At 39.6% G+C, this 21,208-nt stretch overlaps 1 protein-coding gene across 8 annotated transcripts in view; it reads left to right on the forward strand.

The window, feature by feature from the left end:
• The first annotated feature begins 563 nt into the window (after window positions 1-563).
• Window positions 564-21,208, forward strand: part of TNFRSF19 (TNF receptor superfamily member 19) — a 58,358-nt gene continuing 37,713 nt past the window's right edge. Inside the window, exons 1-4 of one of the 8 annotated variants that reach the window (XM_082220323.1) lie at window positions 564-722; window positions 978-1,066; window positions 6,621-6,725; window positions 18,514-18,612. In XM_082220323.1, the coding sequence (XP_082076449.1) occupies window positions 18,547-18,612 (66 nt within the window). In that variant the 5' untranslated portion in view covers window positions 564-722; window positions 978-1,066; window positions 6,621-6,725; window positions 18,514-18,546. Of the gene's footprint in view, window positions 723-768; window positions 1,067-6,620; window positions 6,726-8,521; window positions 8,557-18,513; window positions 18,613-21,208 lie in introns of those variants that run through there. The other 7 variants (XM_082220324.1, XM_082220320.1, XM_082220322.1 and 4 more) reach the window with 7 other exon arrangements.

Here is a 21,208-nt window from a genome sequence, read left to right on the forward strand (position 1 = left end):
AAACATGCACAGGTTTGGACTATGTCTTTCCTCCCCCCATTCAGAATACACTGGTGTCCAACTGAATTCAAGTTGCTTAAAAATTTGTAGACTTATTAGAACATTTTTCTCTAAAGCCTCTTTGGTACTGGAATTGAGTGTGGGAATCTGTTCTTTCTTTTGGTGGTTTCAATGGTAATTTATTGGCAGCTGTTACAAATCATCCTACAAGTTTATCATTTAAGCCCGTGTGGGAAATTTTGATTTTGGTCAGTCACAATGCTGGAAGATACCCTTACTTGAAGATTATCTGATAACTTTATTACACAAGGACGTGTAAAATGCACTGCCTCTTTCGTGACTTCATATGAAAATTCCAAATAACAGAAACTTTTGAAGGACATTCTTGCACTGTTTACGACAGCTAACTCAATTAAAAACTGCACAGACTCTTGTTGCAGTTCAGCTGTGTTTCCCCACAGGCTGTATTATAGCTCTCCAACCAGTCCCACAGCATTGAATGATGTCATGGGATCAGCTCAGCAAGATGAAAGGCATAAAGCGGAACCCGCTGGCACTGGGGAAAGCTTCCAACACACAATCCACAACGAGCACAGCTTGGGAACAAAAAGGAGAGAGAGAGAGAGAGAGAGAGAGAGAGAGAGAGAGAGAGAGAGGACTACAGATCCCGCCATTCAGCTCCAAGAATCATGTTTTTCCCCTCCTCACAACAAAAAAGGAGGGTAGGTGGGCTTATAGCGATGACTTTTTCTTAACCGTATTTGAGACAAGAGAAAGGCAGAGAATGGAGCACAACTACCTGCTATAAAGAAAGTTCCTTCTCTCCAGTCTCCCAAGCACTGCCTTTGATGTATGGCAACAGATCACTGATCAGATTACAGGCACTGCTCGTCTCCCTTTGATCTGCGTGCTTAATTTTATTTTCCTGGATTTGAATTTTGCCTGGGCTTGTGCTGACATACTTTTTTTTTTAAAAGGAGATGAAGGCATTTAATGCAGAAGCTCTGGCAGAGTGAAATTCAGTTGCAGAAAGGGTGGCTATTGGATAAACAACGACATACAACAGGTACTGTATTTTTTATTTCATATTAATCTTACAATTAATTGGCAGGCTGTTGGTTTTGATTTTTTTAATGAAACAAAAGCTAGCTTGAAAGTTGCATAAATGATATTAAACATCCATGCAGATAATTACAGTTTGAGAAAGGCATATGGTTGAATGTAGGAAATATTTTAACAACAGTCTTGTTTGGGGAATTTATTGTGCGATATTTTAATAAGAATAAACCTCAAAACATGGTTCAGAAAAGAAATTCAAAGCACTGATAGTAACTAGTGTTCTTTGTACACTCTGTGTTTTTCAATACACAGTTGGAATACATAAAAAGTTACATATGTAAATCTTAAGAGTTGTTCAGGTTCGCTTAGTGAGTACATAAGCAGCTGAAATCTTTACACGTATGCATTCTCACAATTTCAGAAAATAAATGGAATGTATATTGAAATTATTTGAGGATCATGATCTGTACTTGTAACTCCATGCCTAGTTACCCTCATGCTATATATGCTTAGGGTTCCATTGCAATCGGGGGGCTCACCTCTAAACAAATGTGTTTTAAAAATGGAGTTGTCCATGAAGTGAAAACACTGAATTATAAACTGTATGTGTTAAATGAAGAGCACAACTACTCTAACTTTGCATGTTTACTCTGAATGAAGTCCCACATAATTCAGTGTAGCTTATTTGCTAATAAGCATGCTTACGCATTTACCTGGGAGTAAGTCCTGTTGAACTCAATGATACACTTCCAAGAAGTTATTATATGTTGTATCTTGCCGTAGCATTGAAGATTCTGGCTTCAATCCATGTGTCTGTGTGTTCTCCAGGTTCTCCAGCTGTCAGGTTCTCCAACTGACTACGGTACATTGTCAGGACAGCTCCATATACAGATGGAGATGCTGGAAGCACTCAATGGGCTAACCCTTGCATTGGCACAAAATCAGTGTGCACAGTTGCAATCCTATCCATTCAAGAAACAACGCATGCATGTCTCTGGGATGCAATGCATAATTATCATGGCAATTTATGGCCATGTTTATATATTCATTAAAAGTTTTACGTTTTAGTAGTAACAGCACAGTCCTAAGCATGTTTACTCAGTAAGTCCCACTGCATCCAATAGGCATTACTCCCTATGTTTAGGATTACAGACTAAGGGCCTACTAATCATAAAAAGAATATAATAAATGTTACTTTTATTTGTAAATAAGATCAACACACACTTCATTTATTTTATCTATTGCCTTTCATCTGATGTTCACTCTTAAAAATCCACTCTATTCTTTTTTTGAATTTTAAACAGGAAAAACAATGTAGGCTATATTATATGCTTGTTCATATCTCCGTATCTTAATCAGACACTGCATACTTCAAACAATTTCAGGGTGTGGATTTTTTTTAAATAAAGAGAATTAACAAATCCCAGTATTTTTCAACATGAGAGTAAAAGAAATGAAATATAAAGCAGATCACTAACTCCTGCTTAAAAAGAAAAGCAGCTAATACCTAAAACATGCTAACTGAGGATTAACTGCTCTTAACATATTTTAGTCTTGAACATCTGTTAAAGGGTTTTGGATGTTATGTTTGAAAACCCAGCCTCTCAACATGAGATCATGACCATATTTTTAAGGACTGATAATCTATACCATGACCTCTGGCTAAACATTTATATACTTTGAAGAATATTAGTTGTTTTATTAACTTAAATGGAAGACTTTCTGAAAATATGGTCCTCAATTGCTGGTGCTCTGCATGCCTGAAAACCGGATAGATGAGAATTTTAAAGAACTCATCCCATACAGTAAACTGGGATCAATTTAGGTCTCCAGATAGTTGTTTAAGAACCCTAATGTAAAGTCTGTCAATATTTTAAATGTCTTTTCTTCCTGCTTTTAGAGCTACAACTTAAAGACATGACTCCCATGAGGCTTTAAACAGATTCTGTACAGTTACCCAACTTATTTTTTTTAGAACAAGTTTACAGTATTTCCCCATTTCAATTTCTTTTATATCCTTATTTTATAACAGATTAGTATTCAATCCCCCAAAATTCCAAAAAAATCATTTTTTTTCTTCCTACACTAATTTTATTGTCACAGGCACATTGTGATCAACATAAATATTGCTCTCTTAATTTTACTAAATTATATATTGAAGCAACAGTATAATCAGTTACAGAAGATGTGCTGTGGTAAATTCAGTGCCTCTGGGATCTTCTTTCTTATTTACTAACCTATTGGAGTCACTTGCTATTACAAACTCATTTTCAATCCACCCACCCACAATCCATTCATGAAATCTATTTTTCCACAAGGCTGCTTTTGGCTATTATCAGGGCGATACATACAGTATTGAGCTTTTCCAGGGTTTAATTTTACATCAATAATCAATAATCTGCCCTAATTGACTGTTATAAGATTTGTCTAAGAGTATACGTCTAGCAACTTTTTCTCACAACCTCTTCTTTTGGGTCTGTAGGGTATTATATAAATATTTCAAAGACTTCTAATTTTATCTAATAGAGTCTCTTGCTCCGTCTTTTCTTCCTTCAACAACTTTTCACTTTAAAAGGACTGTTTAAAATAGCCAAAATTCCTGTCATCAGTTTTAATTTATACAGTATATTTAGAAGATAGTGGTGGATTATCAAATTTTCTAACTCTTGACACATCAGCAATATTGATAACTAGGTTAGTGGAACCACATGTTAATATAGTGACCATTAATGACATAAACAATTTTATATGCCATATTTTCTTTTTTTTAAATGCAGCTGGCATGGAATTTTTAAAGTGAAAAAGTAGTAAATTGTCATTAGGTCATGTCAGTGGGATGCCCTCATTTTATTATAAATTACACTTGAATTTCTGAAGATATATGAAACAGGTGGACAATCTAAGAAGCCAGGTGTGAAATAAGCATGCCCTGTCTTTGCTGCAATTACGGTAATATCCCTTCCAATATTTCACATTCTAGAAACACAGTCACTCTGGAAACATACCAGACACAATCTAATACAAAGTTAGACACCCCTTTCTATTGATTTTAATAGGCATAAGTGAACTTGTCTATTGAATTGATACCTACAACTTTCACACACCAAGTAATAATCTCACCACAGCCACCCAAAACATTTGTAATGGTAGCTAAACAGAGTTCCAGCAAAATTCTAGAACCCACTCTAGAATTATTCTTCCATCACCAGCAACAATCTTGGGTTTGTTTGGTTTTTTAAAAAAACAAAAAACCTCCTGTGTGACAATTAATTATTAGGGGAAAACCTCCAATCGGTGTCAACATATAAGAACAAGTTAAAAAATGTAAACCAGTTAAAATAAATCAAAATTAAGAACAGATTTAAAGCCTGGGAAAATAAGCCTACGCCCAACTTGATAGCAAGCTAGGAAAGCTGATAACTGGGGATGTTGTCACTTCTGAGAAGGCCATAGAAGGCCTCTGTCACACTTCATCCTACAGGGCATCCCAAAGAACCCCAAAACAATATCTTAAGGTTCAGTTATGCCAATGTGCTGGTCAGGTAATCCTTCAGGTACCCTGATCCCAAGCCAGAAAATGCCTTATGTCAAGCACTTTGAATTGGGTCTGGAGACAAAAGTTGCTCCAGATCTGAAAGAACATGAGCCCACCATCTTGCTGAAGCTAAGCAGGCCTGGGTCTGTAACTGGCTGTGAAATCACATGAGTTGTAAGAAGAAAACAAAATGGGATAAATTCTGCCAGTCTGTTGAGATCATATTCAAAGCCCTTCTGTGGTCCCAGCATCCCCTAAAATGCTTGGTTGGGAGAGGAAGAGGACCTTTTTCATGGCTACCCCTGAAAATCTGGAATTCCCTCCTGTGGAAAATATGTCTCACCCTATCCCCACCTGCCACTGGCCTTATAGAAACTAGCAACATGAACCACAACAAAACTTCAGTTTAAAGAAGAATTTTGGTTTTTATATGGTGGTTCTGTTGTATTGGTTTTAACCTACTGCTATGGAATAACTTTTACCATTGCTGTTGGTATTATTGGAGGGTTTTTTGTGTTGCTTCTAACTGATATTTTTAATTGTGGTTTGATTTTGTTGTCAGCTGCCTTGAGCATTTGATAATGAAAGGCGGACTACAAATGGTTTAAATAAAGTCACTGCATACTTAGAACTCAAAGTGCAGGATACAAATGTGAAAGGTATAAATAACTAGATATGTAGGCAGAATAACCAGAAGCAATGTAAAAAGCTAAAGCATAACATAAAGAAACACAGTGCAGCATTCTGCCACTTTAAAAAACCCGCTGGTGGTTTAGTCTTTCATGGGCCTGATTCATACAGGATTTAATAATAATACCTGGCACTTATAATACTTTAGACTTCCAAAGCACTACACAAACATTCTTTAATCCTTTGCACAATGTTTTCAACAAAACTGACTTCAAAAGCCACATGTACATATACTATTTATTTACTCAACAGATGGGAGCAATTATTGATTCCTTCCTACAATCAAACTGTCTCAAATAACACCATAAACATATTTTAGGACTAGTAGAAGTAAAGATTACTAAAACACTCTGTAATATAATATTGACATCAGTTTCCAACAGCTGTCATAACAAGTACAGATCTGTCATTAGACTCTAACGTTTAGAGCTGTCTCTGCCATTGAGCTACACAGATAATATTCCATATACTTCTGCTTTCTCCTAAGGGTCAGTTCAGTTAACATCTCAAATAGATCATTCTTGCTCTTCCACAAGTGATTAAAATTAGGCAATAAAGTGGAACAATAACAGGCGAGTAAGCTTTGCTGTTACACTGAACTCTTCACCAGATATAACAAAGAGCTGGTTTGTTTTGTACAACTCATACAGGACTATCAATCCACTGGTCTATCAATCCACAATCCACTGGTCTATCAATATACTTTTTAGAATCTCAAGGAATCATTCCCTTTTTCCTAAGCTCATGGGTGACTAACCCTTACTACACCGCACTACACCAACAGAAGGGAACATCCAATGTTTCCTGGTAGAAACAGCTGCTGCTTCCATAGGATGGCTGCAGGGATTAGGCAAGCAATGGTTGTCACTGCTTCTGATAGTTCTTCAAGTTATCTCCCTCTAAAAAGGTACACCTCTGGCACACCTTGTCTCTTTGAGTAGTGCAAGGGAAAATCTGCAGAGGACCAGCCTGTTAATGTGGGAGATGAAACACATATTCAGTGCAATTATAGTTGATTCAGGCCTCACCTGTGCAAATGCCATATGTAACATGTAGCTCAAGTGTTCAGAGTACAAAAATTGACAGAGAAGCCTTGAAGTAATCACAGCAGGTCTGGTGTGAAGTAAGAGTGGGTGCCCTAAATGGATCTGAATATGCAAAACACTCAGAGAACCCTGAGCAACCTTTGAAAATGAAGCCTATGGAATATTATGTATGTTCTATGTAGGGTACATTCTTCATTCACATAGGGTAAATAGAAAGTCCAAAAGGGATTGGGAGGGTGGAGGCAAGAGTCATGTTCAAGGATACATTGTCTTCTGCAGGGGTTACATAGCAAGCACATAGCTTTCCCTAAGAAACAAGTTGAAATGAAAAGGATTTCCTGAAGGCAGAATATCTGAAAACCACTGCATCACATGAAGAGTCGGGCATATGCAAGGTATTTCAGTAGTAGCAAGTGACTGACACTTTAATCCCAAAGACTGATAGAAAACAGCACGGCAATCGGAGTCAATTTCTCTTTGCTACTCCACAATGAAAGATCTAATATTACCAAAGAGAGTCAGTGATGGCGTTTCTGTCCTAGAAATCCAAATGCAAATTTGCACTAGCACAAAAACTTTGTAGATGGCCCTGTATTTATGCACTATGGCTAGTTCACTAGCTTTAGCGATACATGCAGCAGTGAGCAATACTCTTGTTCAAAGCACAGCAGTCGTACTGATGGTCCCAGGTGCATTTTCAGTTTAAATATATTACTGCACAATCCTATGCAAGTCTTATACAGAAATGCCAACCAGGCAGATATGCCAGTATCACCTGTGTAAATTCACTTGCATCCTAACTATTCAGAGTTTGTAGAGCGGGTGCAATGTGGACTTTCATTTTGTTCCTTTCCATTGTCTCCTATATGGTGAATTCTAGTTACAACTGCATTTTTGGTAGTTAGGTTATCCCAAGCACCACAGGAAGAACCAGTAAACAATTACGATGCAGCTTAACTGTATCAGAAAAGCACCCAGCCAATTTGGTTGCCAATAAATATTCCTGAAGACATTTTTGAGATCATGGTCTTTCCAACCAGTAGCTTTGTTAATTGTCTTACTTTAAATGTTGTGATGATCCTATGCCTTTTTAAAATATGGTTTTGGGTAGTGGGGGGTTATTAGGGTTGTTGTTTTTATTTTGATGATGTATTTTTTGGTTTTATATTTTGTTTTTATTCCATTAAGTGCCCCAAGACATCGTGGTATAGGGTTGTATATAAATTCAATTAATAATAATAATAATAACCCCACTTCCCACCATCCACATGCCCCTTTTTGTCCGTTTACACTGGCATGATTTGCACCAGCTTTCTTTCAACTAGCATAGATAGATAAAACTGGAGGTGGGGGGGGGAGGTAGCAGTGAGAGAAGAGAGATAGACATCCCTTCCTATATCCCATCCCTTCCTCCCGCACTACTCAGAAGTAAATCTGACTCTGTATACAATGGGGCTTACTCTCAGGTGCACTTACATAGGATTATCATTGCGGCAAGAATTATATCTTTATATTGCTTTTAATTATCACCTGCCCCAGGAAGATGACCTTTTCGAAATGAAATTCGCAAGGCTGCGTTGCAAGATCAGAAATACCGAATATAAAAGTGGTAGGCAAGGGGTGAAGGGTGGCGACGCACAAACGACCGATGCTTCATGCAGCCCACAGCACAGAAACGGCTCCCCGCTCCCCTTTGGCTTTTAATTTCGTGGCGGGGGTGGGGGAAGAGAGCAGGGGACCCTTATCAGCCGCACTCAGTAGAAATCATACCCCACCACATACCCGGCTATTAAAACTCCCTCCTCTTGCCAAGCGGCGCGTGGGGGGGGGGCAGGCCCCAACGGCTTTTCCCCCTCAACCGTCACCGCGTCCGCCTCGAGTTTAAGCGTTGCCGCCTCCCGGGAGGGTCACGTGGCGTGACGGCCTGCGATTGGCCCGTGCTTCCCAGCGCGGAGAGGGAGGTGGAGCGGCGGGTGGTTGCCTAGGCTACGAGAGGGAGCTGCGGGGCAGAAAGAGAGGCGGCGGGTGGGCTGGTTGGCTGGCGGAGGCGGAGGAGCCGCTGTGGGGCTGCATGGGAGCCTCGCGCAGCGGCGGCGGCGGCAGCAGCAGCAGCAGCCGGTGGCGGGCGGCTGGCGTAACTTTTAACGGTCACGGACACCCCGCCGCCTCTAAGCTTTTTTTTTTTCCCCTGGTGTGTTTTGCTGCGTTCGCCGAGCCACGATGACGGTGAGGCACCCGCCGCCCTGGAGCTGAGGGAGAGGGATGAGCCCTTTTGCTTTCGCGAGGTGGCCAGAAAGGCGTCGGCTGCAGCGGGGCTGAGGGAAAGACGGAGGCGGGAGGGAGGGTTTTATAGGAAGGGTTTGCCTTGGCTGGGAGGCTGAGGGAGCAGTCAGCGCCGAGAACGTGGCTAGCTGCTCGATATTGGGATTTATTTCCCAACTTTTGTATGCCGCCTTTCTCCCGCTGCGCAACCCAAGGCGGAATACAAAACCCAAGGCGGTGTCCAGTTCTGCCGCCCGGGCGCTGGCGGTACCTCGTCCCGCTTAGCCCCCTAGAAGGTGGTGGGTGGTCGACGTCAGATCATGCTTTCTGATTGTGTTATGCCAGCCGGGGGAGGGATGGTTTCAGTACCCAGGGTTGTTTCAAATCTGTTAAGGTCACCTAGTGAAAGCCTTCTTTGTGGTGGCACCCTGACTTGAGAAGTCCCCTCCCTAGGGATGTTTCCTTAGTTATACTTGACTTCCTCCTCTTATTATGAACTTTTAATTTCCGACAATGTTTTTCTATGGCTTTGCTATTGTAGTGCTATGGCCTTACTATTGTTCTGCTGCGTGGTTTTGTTTTGGGGGATGTGTTAATGTTTAACCCCAACCCCCCACAGCAATCTGTAATTGTAAGATGCTCTGTGGGTTCTTATGCCCCCACCTTTCAGTTATATGTGGGTACAATCCTGTGTGTGTTTTCTTGGTATTAAGTATCAATGTGCCCAGTGGGGCTTGCTTCCGGATAAGGATTTCAGTGTGTAGCTCTTAAATAGTTGAAACCCTGGTGTGTCAATGGAGTTTGCTGGTGCTGCCTGCTGAATTCTCACTTAAAGTTGCTCTCTTTCCAGTCAAGAGACTCTGAGTGGAATTGTCCTTTCTTCTTTTTACTATGCTATGTGTCTCTTCTGCCCGTAACAAACAAGCCTAAAGAGGAAAATATAAATTGTACTTACAGAATTATACCCACTCAAACAAAGGCTGTCAATTCACAGATGAAAAGGCAGGTCTTAAATACAGAATATTGGAGTATGGTTATAACTATGCTATCAAACAAGATAGATGCTTAGGAACAGATAACTTCGGAACTTTAATTTAAACCCAAATGCCTGGATGGAGACCAGAAGTGGCAAAATTACTTCAGGCAGGTTCAGATACATGAAGCATTATTTGGCTTTCCAAATGGGACAATGTTGCAACCAGATAGCAGCTAGCCCTCAAATAGTGTAAATTAGCAAAATTGTGTCGAGGGGTAACAACAACCGATCCAGTTGGAGATTTTGTAGCACATAAAGCCTCCCAAACAGGTGGCTTCAAATCGGGCAGTCTCTCCCATGCCAGATGTCCACTGGGAATGGTGTTGGTGGATGCGGAGAAGACCTTTAACTTAGTGGAATAGAGAGACCAGGAATATATGCCTGTACAGAAGAAATTTTACCAAAACTTCCATAGGTATGGTATACCCAGAGCTATGGCGATGGCAACAACAAACCCATGGTTTTTTGAGCTTAACAAAGATAACAGACATGGGTGCCTTCTGTTCCTCTGCCCTGTGCCTTAAATTGAAGGGTTCAGAATAGTTGACATTTAAAATAAGCTCAAATATGCACATAGATGTTGCTGATATACATGTGCAACCTCCCTTACTTTGAATGTTGAATTTGACAAATTCAAAAGTATCTCTAATTATAAAGTAGCCTTTAGTAAATCAGCGGTAATAAATGTTACTACTTCAAAAGTAAGAAAGAATTGTTTGAATATAAGAACAAAAGAAGAGCTTGCTGGATCAGGCCAATGCGCAAGGTTTATACCTTATTTCGTGGTATGATAAATCATGATAACAGCTGGGAGTGTATGTTAACTGGCAAGAACTTTACCAGTTGAACTGTAGCCCATTATACACTATGTCAGAAAGGGATTTGAAGCACTGGCCTTTGAAAAAAAAATCTGCTGGCATGGATTGTACGTAATAGTAAGTACACGTGTTGCCAAGGCTGCTGAGTTTTTTCCCTTGCCCTTAAGTTGTCAGGAAAAGCCTTAACAAAGTAGTAGTGCTTGGTTAGCTATTTTGTCTGTGCTGGTAAAAAAAAAAAAAATCAGACTACATAGAAGTAAGTTCTAAAGGTCTGTGGCTGTGTGGGATCTTGATGTTCCTTTTTTGGCTCAATATGCTGCTTGGCATTACTCTTAATTGCAGATTTATTAGAAGTTGATTCAACAATCTGCAGTTGACTCTTTGCCTTTGGATGTGTTGGTGTGGTTAGGGAGAAAAGACAGACCTCATATTTGCCAAGTCACCCATTCATTTACCTTTCATTTCTGGAATGGGTTCTCATATTTAACCTAGTTTATTGGAATTTGGAAATATGGGGGAGTAATTCATTAACTACCTAAAAAACTTTATTTGTTCAAAAGACCTTTATACTTTTTAGCATAACAAAAAGAGGAGCAGAAGTGTTTTGCCAATCTATCAATATAACCCATTAATATATTTTTCATGTGACCCCATATCAGAGCTCAGGCTACTTGAGATCTACCATCCCAAAGTGTAAGAAACATGTGGTAGGGTAGACATGTTCTTCCAGATGTGCTGGGAATGTTTTTTTAAAAATGGGATTTAGAATTGGCAAAATGGGAAAATTTTGAAGTCTGTTGTTTATAAAGAGTGTAGATTCATGCAATTCTATATTATTGACACTGGCCATCTTCTGCACTTGCATTGTTGTTGTTGTTTAGCTGTCTTATGGTATTCTTTTCCCCCGTGGTGCTCAAATAGTATGGATAAGTGGAGGTTCTAATCTTTTCTCAAACATAAGGATTGCCTGGGGAAAGTGTGAGAGGTTTATCAAAAGCTTATGTGTCAAGGAGGCCAGGACTCAATAGTCAAGTATCTTTTTATTATACATTGTTCCTCTTCTCTTTGCATGTGAAATCTAAAGAAAATACATTGGTGATATGAATGTAGGAGCCTTTATTGATGTCAAGTTTGTGCAACTAGGTTTATAAGTTGAGCAGGCTGGGGGAAGCAGATAGGAGGTGCTGAGTGGGATAGATTAATGCTTTATTGATTTATTACACATTGTATTTTGCTAATTGCAGAAGCTAATCTCCATGACATCTGTTTATATTTTCTTGTAGCAACATAAATACGTATTATGTTATCCACCTGAGCTGTTTGTGTTGTGTTGTGTTGTGTTGTGTTGTCTGGCTTATTAGATCCATAGTGTTTTCCTTGTGTTAACTGTATGTAATTGACATAAATACAAAATATATTTGCTGTAAAGTAAGATCAGGAAATGCATACAGTGAAATTATACCAAATTACCACACATGAATACCTGAAATTAGATGACAGCAGGAACATTTTAGAGTGACAGTACAATAATTTCAACCATTTAAATTTATGATTTCAGTGTAGCTAAGCCTATCCAGAACACTAATCAAGAAACAGTACAGCCATAACAAACTTCCAATACATTTGAAGTTGCTCATATTTACTGTTTCCTCAACAGTGAAACCTATTCCCTGTTATTTAGCCCAGGGTTTTCAGAACTAGGGGGACTTTAAAAAAATTATTTTGTGATATGGTATAAGGGTCTACTCAATAATAATAATAAATTGCAATCCCACTGGGGATGCCAAAGAGTTTGGGCATCCCTAAAATAGCTCTTTCTTGAGATCTAAACCACTGAGCCTAGGACTTGCCAATCGGAAGGTCAGCAGTTTGAATCCCCACGACGGGGTGAGTTCCCATTGCTCGGTCCCAGCTCCTGTCAACCTAGCAGTTCGAAAGCATGTCAAAGTGCAAGTAAATATGTACCACTCTGGTGGGAAGGTAAATGGCATTTCTGTGCGCTGCTCTGGTTTCGCCAGAAGCAGCTTACTCATGCTGGCCACATGACCTGGAAAAACTGTCTGCAGACAAATGTTGGCTCCCTTGGCCAGTAAAGCGAGATGCGTGCCGCAACCCCAGAGTCATTCACGACTGAACTTAACTGTCAGGTCCTTAAAGGTCCTTTACCTTTTCCTTTTTATCCTAGCTATTATGCACTGCTTAAACTTGGGGTGGAGTGGGGGTTTTGCATCCCCATCTGTTCATTTAGAACTCCTGGGTAGCCTGAGGACAATGCTAAGTGGAAAAACAGACTCTTCTCTTCTCCCAAATCTGATTCTCCAAATAAGATTTCAGACTCCTACAGATGCTTTTGATTTTAAGAAATTAGTGTTGGCATACACACAACTTATATGAAAGCTATATTTTAAGCTTAGTTGCTGCTTTTGAAACTACTTACCCCTGAATGTTCTTATATATCTATCACACCAACTTGGTGAGGTAGGTAAGGCTGAGAGACTGTGACTGGCCCAAGTCAGTTTCACGGCTTAGGGGTTTGAGCCCTGATTTCCCCTGTCCTGTCCAATAGTCTAAGCACTGCACCACTTACAAATAGAAATGCAGTAATAGTAAAGCAACAAAGAATAGTTAGCTTGAATAGTTAGTCGTATTATTTTTACTTATTTATTGCATTTATACCCCACCTTTTATCCAAGGAGCTCAAGGTAGAGTACATAGTTCTGCCCATTCTTTAATCCCATCAAACCAGGTGAGGGTAGCTGATGGATCTCAAACCCTTGGTGAGTTAGGGACTTCTCCTGTTTATGAAGACAGTCTCTGGCAGATTGAGCAGACAAGCCCAATAGTGGGTCCAATGGTCAATAAGGTGGTTTCTGCACTTTCTGTAGAGGGAAGTGAGGGGCAGGTGGGGTTTGTCACCCTGGGAAGGTAGCCCATCTAGGAGAAGGAAAACAATGTTCCTAAACCTTGCAGGATAACTTCAGAAGAACAAAAGGCTAAGAAGTAAACCCTACACAAATCTGGAGTGGAGTCCCTAAGATGGTTGGATGGTGCCTCCTTCCAGCACCTCCTGCAGCCAAGCTGGTGCCAAATGTATTGCTCTGCTTTCCTTTGGACCACATCAGCGAGGCAGGGGAGGAGGTGTCTTGACGCCAATCCAGGACTTTCATGCATACTGCCCAGGCTTGTGCTCTGGGAAGGTCACTTCAGTGCTGCTAACACAGTTTGACTTCATCCCTGGAGGCATACTCCATTGTCTATTGAGATAGATGGATGCCAACAACCCTGTGAAGGAGGTTAGCCTGACAGGCAGTGACTGTTCCAAGGTCACTCAGTGAGCTTCATGGTTGAGTGGGGTTTTGAATCCTGGCCTCCCTGGTCTTAGACCAATAAACACCACACTGGCATGGCATGTGGTACAGTACTTCAGCTTTGTGGGGAGATGAATAGAGGCAGGGGGATTGAACATGTCAACTTAATACTACCACCCTCTACACTGCTCTCTCTCTTTGTCTTCCCTACCCAGTTACTAAAAAGAAACCTAGTTTGTAAGGCAGCAAACTATATGTGACATACCTGGGACAAAGTTCCATTGAACTTGTGGGGCTTGTGAATGTATTGCATAGGACTGCACTGTTAGTTCCTTGAGGAAGAGATCTGTCTTTCTTCAACTTTGAAAAGTACTACGCATGTTGACAGCGCTATGAAAATAATTATAAAAACCTTACAGCCTATTTGTTTGCCTATTAATTTTCTGCATGCACTACAAACAGAATATAGCATAAGAAGTCTGAGGTTTTTGAATATTTCAAGCTTTATAAGATATTTTATCTCTAACTTAAGCTGATCATTTTTATTTGTCATGTTATTATTATTTATTGAATTTATATCCCGCCCTATACCCGGAGGTCTCGGGGCAGTTCACATCCTGTGTTCATACTGTTAGTAATATGGGATGTACAAAGTTTTTAAAATACTTAGTGACCATTTTTTCTAAAGCAATGTAATGGAATAACAGTTTTTAGTTATTCTAAACCATACAGAATGAAAATAAGAAATAGAGGTCCAACTTCATGGAGTCTGGCTGGATGAAACAATAGGTGTTGTAGTTTTAAACTGTTGCATATTTACATTTGGAAAAACAAATTATAATGCTGCCCACCACAACATGCAGACTGATATATGTTTTGGAACTTGGTTTAAAAGTTATGAAGGATTATGTATCCCAGATATATAGCTACATTCACATTAAAATTATTCTCTTGTTATACTTAAAACAAACTTGGGAGATACTTCTCTTTAGGCATCCATGTGCTTATATTACTGGCTGCTATCAGATGTGGATGGGGACAGATCACAGCTTAAGTTAGGATTTGGACAATTTAGCAGAAACATTCATTTCCTTTGCAAAACAGTATTTTCTAATGAATGTTTTATGTTGATGTGACTATCCCTTGGTAGGAGAAAAAGTTTTTATATTGTTAATTAAAACTCATTATTAATATTAATAAGTAGAAACAAAATGTCTATATTAGTTGGATTTGGGATACAACATTTCTGGACATATTTTGCTCTCTGTATACACAGGAAAAGGATAGACTGAATGGCTTGTGTCCAACTGACATCAGTACAGTGCCACTTGATAGCAGTAGAGAACAAATTTGCCCAATAGCAGCCTATTATTAAGTGCAGTAATGTCTGTTTTTAAACCAGAAATGTTTGAACTGGAGACAGAAACAGGAAACACGCAGTTGGCACAGTTTCATTCCTTTCAAGACTTGCTTCCAGGCAAGTCAGTCAGTTATTTGTATGTTCCAGTCCTTTTATTTTTTAATCTAATTTTCTTTGTGAAAAGCACTATGTTATTGCTGCATATTCCAATTCAGGGATCATACTGCATGCTACATTGAATACTCTTCCTACATACTGTATATTAGCTGAGCCGTCTCCTGAGATGTTTCTGTGAATTGAAAAGTGCCTATAAAACTTGTGTGATTAGAAAGTTCAGACATATCTGCTGTAAAGTACTGAAGAGAATTTGCAACTTTTGAGGCTAAATGAGTTCTCTGAAATTTAATATCCAGATGTTCTCAGACTTCTTTTTGGAAGTTCCAGCAGTTGTAAACTTCAACTCAGAGCCTTTTGATGAATTGCTCTATTTTGGAGGCTGAGTAATTCTTCAATATATAGATGAGGCAATCGGCTTAGAGTTCACAGCAAGATGAGCAGATGTACTAGGCTAGTAGTAGAATTATGCGATGTGAAATGTTTGGCTTTTGAAGTGTACGACTTAGTTTCTGCATGTGAAATTCCTGACACTGGTATTGGGTTTGGCAATGTTCATAGGAAAATGTTATATTTGCTATTCAATATAAAAATACTCAAAGAATTGCATAAGAAAAGAATATCTCTGTAGAAAGCTTCATAAAATAATATAAAATAATATGTACACATTTTTTTGTATTATTTTGCTGGCATTTGTTAACCAGAGATAATTGGGTACAGAGGCAGATTTTAATTTTCTTATATTTAGATCCTTCCCTTAGTTATTGATTGGAAAAACTTAGAGCAGATGGAACAAAAAGTACAAATGTGTCAAAGCAGGCCAGTGGAAGGAGCCTTTCTGTCTGTCCCACTACCTGAGAAGTGACTAGCCAATTGGGAGGGGCACTGTGGATCAGCAATGGAATGAGTCTTTTTCAGGTAAATACAGTAAGACTCATTCCATTATCTTAGCATGATTATTGTTTATTAAATTTATACCCTATCCTTTCTGCTCTCCAGAAAGTACCTGATAGAATACTTGCTATGATGTTTTTTCTATACTAGTTTAATTTCTGATTCTTTTAATATATTATTTGTTAGTCCAAGCCTTTGGATGGGATCAGATAATAACTGACAGTTATAACTGCAAATGGGCACCAAAAAGTTGGTTACCTCTTGTTCTGTTGTACAGTTTTATTATCATAGTATTGCCATATATCACAATTGTTCCTATTTAGTTTAGTTTATCATTACCAGCTTTTGAAATTTCAAATACCATAATTAAGCATATTAGTTGTAAGCATGCATCACCAGCGTGCTGTGCTATAAGGATTTTATGAAAGGCCTCTTGAAACTGGAAACCTAGAAAAAAAGGAGTGCACTTGGACATTATAATAGTGATTTGTTTTATTTTGCATTACAGTCTGCCAGTTGCCTTGTTACCAACAGTAACATTAATTGTCATCTAGCCCTTGGGATCAGCAGACCCAGAAATCAAGCACATAATCATGTGGGCTGTGCACATAGCTCTTCGGGCACAAATGAGATGAAGATTTTTTTTTAGAAGGCCTTGTGGGGGCTATTTTGCACACCTGAAGTTATATGCACTTGTGGTTGAGTCATTGGAAGTGACTGCTGCAGCTCACCTTGAACCCAAGAGCCCTAAGTCTGAGAGTGAGGAAGAGATAAGTGACTGAAGAATGGGATGGGTACCTAGTATTCAGACATTATTTATATGGCTGCTCTTTTTCAGCCTTAGATATAGATATATAAAAGTAATATATCTGGATCATAATAAAAAGCTGGCATACCCAGCTTTTAAAGTGTATGACCCATTATATATAAGAAAAGCTGTATCAAATTTGTTGTCCCTCCTTTACTTCTTCCCACATAGCTTTTGCAGCACCAAAATTACCTACCCAGGGCGCAAGCTAAGACAGTGTGTATGGAGGGCCAGGGCTGCCCAGATGACAAGACCCGCTCCTTTTTGCTCACCAACCTCACCTATTCCTCTTTTGTTGTTGTTTAGTCGTGCCGGACTCTTCGTGACCCCATGGACCAGAGCACGCCAGGCACTTCTGTCCTCCACTGCCTCCCGCAGTTTAGTCAAACTCATGCTGGTAGCTTCGAGAACACTATCCAACCATCTCGTCCTCTGTTGTCCCCTTCTCCTTGTGCCCTCCATCTTTCCCAACATCAGGATCTTTTCCAGGGAGTCTTCTCTTCTCATGATATGGCCAAAGTATTGGAGTCTCAGCTTCAGGATCTGTCCTTCCTCTTTACACCTTGGCAAAACAAAAACAAAACAAAAACCTTAGCTCTTGACATTGCTTGCCTTAGCCACTTGCTTGCACATAGCTCCCTTTCTCTTCTTTCCTCCTCCTCCTAATTTTGTCTTGGCTGCTTGCCCATCCATATCTCCATCCTCCAGATCCCTCCTCCTCACCTTGCCTAGATCACCCTCCTGCTCACATTTCCTGGGTCTTTATCTCTGTCCTTTGTATCCTCCCATCCACCAGCTCAGCAGCTCAGCACACTGTCATTTGCACACTTGTCTGTGTAGCCAAACTGCAATGTGACAACATCCTTAAGATTTTATATATTAGAGAGATTTGCATGCCGTCTAGCCAAATGCTGGCTCAATGAGTTGCTTCCCAAACCAAGTGCATGTGTGGGCCTTTAGCTATGTTCCTTGTGCATCAGGCAGATTTTCTATCTAAGTTTATGTCCAACATACCGTAGGTTTTCAGATTAGAATTGGGGTTCTAAATCAGGAAAGAGAAAGGTTCTGTGCTGAGTTTGGTTCAAGTTTATGTTTGGCTTGATTCTTAGCTCCAAACAAACTCTCTTGTTCATTGCCAGTAGAGATTTACTTTTGATGAGCCAGTGGCTGTGACTGGATAATTGGAGACTTTGCTACAGTTCAGAGTTGCAGTAACTTAAATAGTAATGCTGATTAGGATGTACCACTTTGGATCCCAGGTGAGAGTGAACAAATGACTGAATGTTCCTTTGTACGAAAACATTTACTGCATGTAGAAAACTATATTGGAGGGCAGGGAGAATGCTAGGCTAAAAACCCTTCATTCTGTCATTTAGTATATATGTGGAGGAATGTATTTCTCTATGGAGCACGTGGAAGACTAAAGCAGCACAGCCCAAACAGTTCTGTAAGGACTAGGTCAGATTTTCAGGAGTTACCAGTTTTCCCATATGTGATTACTCACCATTGTGCAGGCCTCAAACCTAGATGCAACACTGCTAGTTCATCCACCCTGAAGTTTTAAAATTATTTTCTTTTTTCAGATTTAGTACTTCATCAAAGGAAAGACTTCAGAAATGGATACAAAAAGGTCACAGTGGCATTCTAGCATGCTGAAGTTGCTGATACTTCTAATATGTTTTGTAAGTAGACAATTTCTTGATGTGTGCTGTGAATTTATGCTCCAGTGGGTTGCACAAGTGGTGGTAGTAGATGACTCCCTACTGAGGGAATCAGAGACAACAGTGTTCAGAAGTAACAAGATGTCCTGGGAGGTTTGCTGTCTTCCAGGTGCATAGATTTACAGTGTGACAGAGTTGTCGTCAAATTTTATAAACCCCACTGACCACAACCCTTCTGATTTGTGTGGGTACGAACAATACTGCCAGACACAGCCTTTGACATATAGCATGGGGTATGAAACTCTGGGCAGGAAGTTGAAGAGCCTTGGGGCAAAGGTGGCTTTTTGAACACTCTTTCCTGATGACATTTGTGGCCTAGGAAGAGAGAGGAAAATACTCAAAGTAAACCACTGGCTGCGCAGGTGGCTTTGTCAGGAAAAGTTTGGCTTCTTGGACTATGATCTCCTCTGTTTTGAGGAAGGACATCTGGCAAGATATGGGTTGCACCTCACAGCAGTTGGCAAGAATATATTTGCTTAAGAGTCTTGCAAACCTGATCAGGAGAACTTTTAAACTAAATCCTTATGGGGTGGGAGACAATTTTACAAATAGCAGGGGAACACCTGGTATTGGGTATAATAGCTTCATTGATGCATAGGTAACTGAGGTGGTGGTCCAGAAACTGCTTAAAAGACAAGAAACTGCAAGATGGAAGCAGCTGGAGGGATTGACTCATGATTTCAGTTATTCCTATACTAATGCTCACTATATGGGAAACAAGCAAGACAAATTTGAGCTCTTAAAACAGGATGGCAAATATGACCTAATAGGCTTTATTGAAATCTGGTGGGAAGAGACTGATGACTGGAATGTAGAAACTGAAGCACATAACCTGTTCAAAAGGAATAGACCAAACAAGAAAGGAGGAGGAGCATTGTATGTAAAGGATGTATGCACTTGTGAAGAGATCCATGATCTGGAAGATTGAGGGCAGATAGAAATTATATGGGTAATAATTGTTGTAGAGGCAAGCAACAGTTACCTTAGTGTCTGCTATAGACAGCCAAGCAAGACTGAAGACTGAAGACTTGGATGCCTTCCTAGAGTAGATTACCAAACATTCAACAAAGAGATACACAGTAGTCATGGGAGACTTACGCTTCTCTGATATTTGTTGGAACTCAAAACTCCACCAAGAATGTACGATCCAACAAATTCCTCCATTGCCTTCTGACAAGTTTATTTCCCAGGAAATGGAAGAAGCAACATGAGGATCATCTATCTTGGACATGGTCCTCACCAACAGGGAGGAACTGATCAACAGTGTGGAAATACTGGGAAGCTTGAGAGGAAGTGTTCGTGTCCTCTTGGAAGATATTGGAGATATTTTTTCTTAGTAATCAGTGGCAATTGCAGAATAACTGGCCAGAACAAGCATCCCTAATCGTTGGCCATGCTGGTTGGGGCTGTTGTATAAAACATCTGAAGGTCAACAGGTTGGGAAGGCTCTATAAGATTATTGATAAAATTCAGCTGATTAAGATATTGTGAATTAGCCCAAAGCAGTTCATGAATGTGGTGTTGTTACAAGCTTAGTTAAGGTTAGCAAACCTCTAGCTCATACTGGCAGAATAACAATACTTAGAAGTCACCACCCACGCTTTTGAATAATAATGAAGTAATATTGAAAATTATGTGTATTTGTCTCACAAATGTGTGTAGAACTTAAACACATAGTTAATTTAAGTACCACTGATTTTAAATGGCAGTTTTGTGTGTAAGGCTGTAATTCTAAATAGATTTCTCTGTGAGCAAGCCTTAGTGAATACAGTGAGTAAGCCTTAGTGAATACAGTGAGACTTATTTCTGACTAAATACCTATTTTGCACAATTTCAAATACTAAGTTGTAGCATATTATTTTTGTTTTAGTGATTTTTAAAGATTTTTGTAATTTTAGTTTACGTAGTTTGTCGATAGAATTTTGATATTTGTATACTTTAAAAAATTAGTTTAAGGATTACCTAGCTATGCCTAATAGATCCAACTTGCTTCAGTGAGGAGTGGTGCATTTCTGTTAATAGCTTCTACTTCCAGGAAAACACTTCAAAAATACAAATGTTAACTATATTTTAAGGTACCACAGATACATATCACCAATTTGACTTTGCTTCTAAACCAATTTAATTAGATAGATAAAAGTTACAACTATTTCAGTTACATGTCTTAATGATAAAATGAATCTAAGCACATATGTTGCATCAGAAATTTGCTTTCAAAGATTTTTCCTACTGGAGGTGATTAGGATAAAGCATAGGTTTATTCACCAGTAAAGAGAGCTCCAATACTGTAAGGCTACTGTTTCAACCAGCAAGATTGGAAGCTACTGCCAATGGTCCTCTCACTGACTATAGCCTGCAAAAAGGCCTGAAATGGAGTGTTTCAGAGTGGAGTGCCAGAGGCTCTGGATCCTAAGAAGGGCCACATGCCAAATGTTCAATGGCATTTACCTGATCCTAAATAAGTGCATACAGGACTGCAGCCAGGGAGTGCAATCTCAATACCTTGAAAGCACCAGGAAGGAGGAGCAAAACATGTAGGATTACACCAATAGAAACA

The sequence above is a fragment of the Podarcis vaucheri genome, assembly GCF_965113315.1.
Source record: "Podarcis vaucheri genome assembly, chromosome: 4".
In the NCBI taxonomy this organism is placed as follows: domain Eukaryota; kingdom Metazoa; phylum Chordata; class Lepidosauria; order Squamata; family Lacertidae; genus Podarcis; species Podarcis vaucheri.